The 6,795-nt window shown below is 43.4% G+C and overlaps 1 protein-coding gene across 1 annotated transcript; it reads right to left on the bottom strand.

Moving 5' to 3' along the window:
- Positions 1-206: 206 nt before the first annotated feature.
- On the bottom strand, positions 207-6,526 carry fam110a (family with sequence similarity 110 member A). Its single transcript, XM_061983376.1, has 2 exons — positions 6,406-6,526; positions 207-2,060 (listed from the first exon to the last, which is right to left on the bottom strand). The coding sequence occupies exon 2, from the start codon at positions 1,954-1,956 to the stop codon at positions 835-837; it is 1,122 nt and encodes a 373-aa protein (XP_061839360.1). The 5' UTR covers positions 1,957-2,060; positions 6,406-6,526; the 3' UTR covers positions 207-834.
- Between the last annotated feature and the right edge of the window lie 269 nt (positions 6,527-6,795).

Below are 6,795 nucleotides of genomic sequence, written 5' to 3'. Positions count from 1 at the left end.
GAGTATACCACACTTATCTGTTGTAAAGCAAAATCTGTACAGCAGATATGGGCATCTAGATCAACAATATTAGTTGCCCATGTGGCTGGACAAGACAGGTAAATACATTTCAAAAAAGGAAAGAAAAAAAAAAGTTTTGACACCCCAGTATTACAGTAAAAAATTCATTCAACTGCGACCTGATCCTTAAAAAGCATGCCTTTGCATTCAAAATTCGACTTTTTATTTTACAAGTTGACAATGTCAAATACTGTATGTGCACATTTTGCCAGTTTAAATAATCAAAAAAAAAATCAAGAAAAACATTGCATCAAATCATATTTCATTTACAGCCAAAGTGTGCGAGCACAAGTGTCACTTCATTGTCCAACTGAACAATCAGCTAAACATTGTTATGACACATTTCTATGAATAGAAAACCATCACAGTTGCCATAATTAAGTTACTTTATGGACACTGTTACAACACAAACATGACCTTTGACCTCAGTTTAGCGAGCCTTTTGGATTAGATATTCAAAAATCTAAAGAGGTCGCTGCTAAGACATAATATTATTATGATAAGCCTCTTAAATGAGTTGAGAACATTGACCTACAGAAAGGTAAGAAAGAAAAAGGTACAGATTTGACCTTTAACCTGTTTTGTCTACCATTATCCAAAGCTTCTTGGGTTTTTGTTCATTGGCAAATGCTTGCCAACAAACCACAAATACAAAAACAACACTTTCTCCTATTTGCAACACAAATAAAACTATTTCTTTATCCCGGCTGCCATTTGACAGTGAAAGAAGAAACATCTTTCATTTCAAGCTCCACATCCTGCAAGTATGTGCGCTCACTTTGCCTGACGGACTCCATAAAGCCACTTGATCACTCTTGCGTTCCTTTCAATGACAGAAACACCATACGGCACGCGCTCTTGTTCCTCCTCATCGTCACCTTCATCCTGCCTGCCGGAGCCCGCGCACTCGGACCCCGGAGCGCTGACGCTGCGAAAGCGAGCCATAGACACAATGTCGGAAGCGGATCCGGTCAACTCCTGCAGGTCGGCGGGGTCCAAACCGCACAGGTTGAAGAAGCGTTCCAACTCGGTTCCGGCTCGGGAAAAACGGTCGCTCATGTCTGATTTAGAGCGGGTTAGGGAGCGGCGTTTCCTGGCGCTGGAGGAGGATAGACGTGTAATGGCCGGCGAGGGAGGAGGGAAAACGGGGATGCAGAGAGGAGATGAGGCGGGAGGCTTGTCTGGTGGAGGTGGAGCAGCAAAAGGTTTCAGAGGAGTGTTTGTTGTTCGGAGGTACAGGTGTGAAGTAGCCAAGCGGAGGGGAAACTGGGGGTGCAGACGGAGAGGCTGAAGCGGCTGGCGGATGAACATCGGTGGCCTGCGAGGGGTCTGCACGTGCCTGGCCTGAGGTATGACGTCCACCCTGCGCACGGTCCCTGCAATCGGAGATGCAGCAGTTTCGGATGCTTTCAGTCTCACCTTGGCCGGACTCGAGCCGTTAGGACGAGACGGCAGTTCCGGCCTCTCTTTTTTCTGCTGAGTCATCACGGTGTCAACGGACTCTGCGGTAACGGCTGCACTGGGTTCGTCGCTCACGTCACTGATCAGATTGCTCAGGTGTTCCAAGTCGAGCTGTGCGGTGTCCTGCTTGATTTTGGGTTGTGTTTGCGTCTTCTTGGAGGGCCTCAGTGTGGCGGTGGGGCTCAGCAGAGGCTTGCGTACATCAGGAGGCCTGACCGGCTGCTGCTTGGACAGCGCTACCGGACTCTTCACATATTTGGCTTTGTCCGCTTCCAGTCTCTCCACCGCACTCTGCTTCGGTCTGCCTGCTGCAGGCGGACTTTGCCGGTAGAAGTCAGGACCCACCGGGCCCTTTGGTCGCAGGCGAGGGGGTGTTGCAGCTACGGCAGTCTTCGCAGACGACCTCGGTGGACGCTGGATCGTCTCCACGGGCATTGCTTTAGGAAAACAACCGCCTGCTTTCTGACATGTGCTCGAGCGGACTCATGTGCCTTTCCTCTTTTTGTTGGACTGGGTCATTGTCAGCACCACTTGAGGACCTGGGGAAGAGACTAAATGTGAGCACCTGATAACTTGTTCCAAAGACAAACAGACATTAAAAGTGACAGTGACATGAGTGGATGCACTTAGAGCAGTTGTGTGTGCGTGTGTGTGTGTGTGTGTGCTGTTTGGAAGAAAAACACAACAGATCACACACACGAACAGCTGCTACTGAAACAATAGCTGCTCTTCTTTACAAAAAGCAGCTGCCAGACTTCGGCTCTGGCTACTTCCTGAAGCCCAAGCCTTGCAGCAACATGACTATTGCAAAAGCAAAATGAACACCAGGTGCTTTTCCTTTTGATTCGCTATGCCAGTTCTATTCAACGGGCAGCCCAGGGGGCCAAATCTGGCCCAGGAATTACACCATACCAGCCCCCCAAGTACAAACATATTTACAGACAATTCCTAAACACACTAGAGTTCTCCTGCTGTGTAGAGGAACTTGGACCACTGTAAACACATTAGAAGACAGATTAGAAGACAGTTCCACCTCCTAAAAGACCAGCTTCCACGACAGAAGACACTCGTCTTTTGCATAACAGGGCTATTTTTGTTTTTAGAGAAATTTGTAAGTGATAAAACAAATAGATTAAAAACAAATGTCCACTACAGAGAATGCTGGTTCTCAAAATAAGAAGAATTTAAAAAAAAAATGAAGTCCGATAGCCCCGATCCTTAGATTTCTGAAAATATGGGCCCTAGAACAATTGAGTTTATTGTCCCTGCTGTACACTACTTCTTTCGCTGATCAGGGTGGTAATACCAAGCAATACTGATGATTTTAAATGCTAGCTACAAGAAATGATTTGAAGGTGTCATGCAAATTGCCAGCACAGATTGCTATCAAACATGGAACACCTGGACCCAACTTGTGATTGTCATTACTGAGGTGTTCCTCAAGATCTACCTTCAGCTTCCTTTTTGTCAGTTACACTTTTTTAATGTGTTGCTGTAGCTGGTCTACTTCAGAGGCGGTCAGTAGTCATTTGTTCAACTTATTTAGTTATACTAGTGGTTTTCCTCAAGGTTGCATTTTAAGTCCTCTCTTTTTCATCATTTGGCTATTCAACTGGTGGCGCGTGAGTTTAGATCGATAAACTTGTGAGAGACTAACATTTTTGCGGCAGATTCTTAAAAACACTGTCATAGAGATGATCATTGAATATTTTTCTTAGCAGAAGGTCCTTAAAAACAGCAGAGTGCTCCTGTAACTCTGACTAAATAACTTGACTAACATCAAATGTCTTCTGCAGAGGACGGTGGTTGTAAAAATAGACATGAAAAGACTAATAGTGAAGGGAAAAGTCCGGCCCCCTGGTCCTTAGAACAATTTAGTTGAATATCCCTGCTGTACTGTGATAAGGTGGCGACTTGTCCAGGGTGTACCCCGCCTTCCGCCGATTGTAGCTGAGATAGGCTCCAGCGCCCCCGCGACTTGAACGGAATAAGCGGTAGTAAATGGATGGATGGACCCCTGCTGTATGGGCTTTAGATATGCTACTTGAAAGTTGGCATCTGCCAGTCACATTCTCTACATTGTTGCCATTCCAGTCAAAGCCAGATCAGACTCTCTGAGGAGCTGTTTGGCCTTTATTTTCATTCTTCTTGTCACCTGTAGCCAACACTTGTTCACAGGTGTCAACAATGTTATCATCTGGGCGTGTGTCAGACTTTACACACACACACACACACACACACACACACACACACACACACACACACACACACACACACACACACACACACACACACACACACACACACACACACACACACACACACACACACACACACACACACACACACACACACACACACACACACACACACACACACACACACACACACACACACACACACACACACACGTATTTGTTACCTTCTTGAGACCTCCGAAAAATGCCTACCTCTTTAGGATCACCCTTTCTAGATATAAAAAAGATTTGTATTAACAACATTAATAATATATACATATGATGCAAATACAAAAAAAGGTAAGCTTTAAGTTTTTTTTTTTCTGAATATTTTGTTTGTAATTTTGTTTAATCTTCATTATTTACTTCAAGTTATTACAGTATGTCTTTATATACATATTTATTTTATTCTTTTTTTATTAATTTTGGCCAAAGGGGGCGCATTTAAGTTTCTTACACACACTTGTTATTACATATGTTGGCCAGAGAGGGAGCACTTCACATTTTTACCCACACTTGTTTTTTTATATGTTGACCAGAGGTAGAGCACTTTTAAAACTGATACAGTCATTTTGAAAAATCCCTCCTTTTTAGGACCACCCTAATTTTGATAGATTTCCCCACCAGGGGTGCAAATGAGACATTCTCTATTACAGGGGTGTCAAACTCAAATACAGAATTGGCCAAAATTTAAAACTGAACAAAGCCACGGGCCAAGGTTGAACAAATGAACCCTTTGATAGGGACCCAAACAAGTTTTGCATTGAATATTGAACAAGCAAGGCTTATATAACTTTATAGTGACATGCAAAATTGAGTTTCAAATAATAATAATTAAAAAATATCAATGGCATATCAAATAAAATGTAAATAAAAATTGAATGCCTCTTTTCTATTTGCAGCCTTCTGAGGTAAATATCAACATTAACTTTTTCCACAGGCTAATGATAAATTTAAAAATAAAATAACAATAATGAATGAATCAAACATTCAAGCCTTGAAGTAGCAAGAGAAAGTGCATGATCAAAACGTTAATTATTGCTCAGTTTGCTACACTGATTTGCTTTAACACTGAATATGGAACAAGTAATGAATGAATGAATGAAATAAGTTTATTTTGGTCATATAATCAACCATCAACCATTAACCATTCTGTGTGAGCAGTTTAACAGTACAGATTAGACATATTTAACAATCATACACATTAACACAAAAAGAAAAGAAAAGAAAAAGAATGACCGAAAAAGGAATAGGCTGAAGTCAAAGCTTATATTTGCCTATCCTATACCAGGTATAGTGTCGCCTAATGTTGTACTCCTTAGTTACCAACACGTTGGCTCCACAAACGAGACAAACAGGTCTGTCTTTTACATATATAAACAGATATTCTGTCTCCCACCTGTCCAGAAAAGTTCTGTTTTCGCTCTTCCTTTTCGTCATTTTTGGTACGGGTAACACAGTGACACTGACAGTTGTAGCCACAGCACATCTGGGAGAGAGGCACGGGGAGGCGGGGTGAGCCGGCTAGCTTTCAACCGAAGCGTGGCGCAAGAACGCGGATCGCTACTGACCCAGAAGAGAGCGCATGGCTGGCGAGCCAAAACAACAGCAGAGCATTATGGGATTTGTAGTATTAGCATACTTGCCAACCTTGAGACCTCCGAATTCGGGAGATGGAGGGGGGGTGGAGGGCGCGCGGCGGGGTTGGGGGGGGGGTTTATTTGTAGCGTCCCGGAAGAGTTAGTGCTGCAAAGCCTTCTGGGTATTTGTTCTGTTGTGTTTATGTTGTGTTACGGTGCGGATGTTCTCCCGAAATGTGTTTGTCATTCTTGTTTGGTGTGGGTTCACAGTGTGGCTCATATTTGTAACAGTGTTAAAGTTTTTTATACGGCCACCCTCAGTGTGACCTGTATCGCTGTACAACAAGTATGTCTTGCATCCACTTTTGTATACTTGAAGAAGTTGCATATATTATGTACTGGGCCAGCACGCTGTTTGAATGGAGGAAATGCGGACGCTTAAGGCAATGCATGTAAGGCACTCCCCCTATATAGATGTCCAGATTTCACTAAATTTCAGGAAATTCCCGGGAAATCGGGAGGGTTGGCAAGTACGTTAGCGGTGAATGCGGTGTTACAGCGGCACTACCACTGTAAAATACCGACAGGCCAGCTCTAATGTTAATTTGATATTGCCTCAAGTGCCAAATTAAATTACACGGCGGGCCAAATTTGGCCCGCGGGCCAGAGTTTGACACCCATGCTCTATTAGATGCAATGGTTTTCCGTATTGGGACCATGGTTTCAGTCCTAACTTCTTCACCGGTCGTCATATGGAAGGTACTTTTCCTTGTTGATGTCTCAAGGATAGAAATACAAGAACACACACACACACATGCAATGCCAAAAGGTGGTCCACACAAAACAGGGCCAATAATGAATAATGCTTCCAAGTCAAGAGCCAGCATGTTAAAGCAAATAAAGAACAGAAAGATAAGCAAGAAAAAATGTCCCCTATGTGTAGTGAAGACCCGGCCAGGGCCTGCACAGGCTTGTCGCCGCCGGCATACATACACACCTATAATCTCTCCCTCCTTAACAACTCACTCACTTCAAATAGTTTGATACAATTCCGACCGAGAACTTACCAATAAATAAAGTTGAGCCCCTTAAAGGATACTTGGGTGTTGTTTTGGTCGGTTGAGCAGTGATAGCTGTCCTTGCGAGGACGACGAGTGGCAGGACGGCTGATACCATTAAGAGACAGACAAACCTGTCTGACAACTCAAGAAGACGTCACTAGACTCCGCCCCCCTTCTTGCTGATTGGCCCATTCGAGCTCTGACCCGAAAGCGTACTGGCTGGTTTAACTTACCTGTTATGACTTTAGCAAAATACCACGTACAAAAAACGAAATGGTCCCAAAATAAAACAAACCCACGTAATTGTGATACCGAACTGAAACTTGTATTAATATTCAAGACATAATTTAAAAGGCATTTAATATGAGTATATAATACAATAAATAATTTAGATTT

This window comes from Nerophis lumbriciformis, linkage group LG01 (assembly GCF_033978685.3).
Source record: "Nerophis lumbriciformis linkage group LG01, RoL_Nlum_v2.1, whole genome shotgun sequence".
Taxonomy (NCBI): Eukaryota; Metazoa; Chordata; class Actinopteri; order Syngnathiformes; family Syngnathidae; genus Nerophis; species Nerophis lumbriciformis.
This window is presented reverse-complemented; position numbering and strand designations above follow the sequence as displayed.

What these genes read in the sequence shown, in the direction of transcription:
- fam110a (XM_061983376.1), bottom strand. Translation starts at nt 1,956, where the DNA reads ATGCCCGTGGAGACGATCCAGCGTCCACCGAGGTCGTCTGCGAAGACT.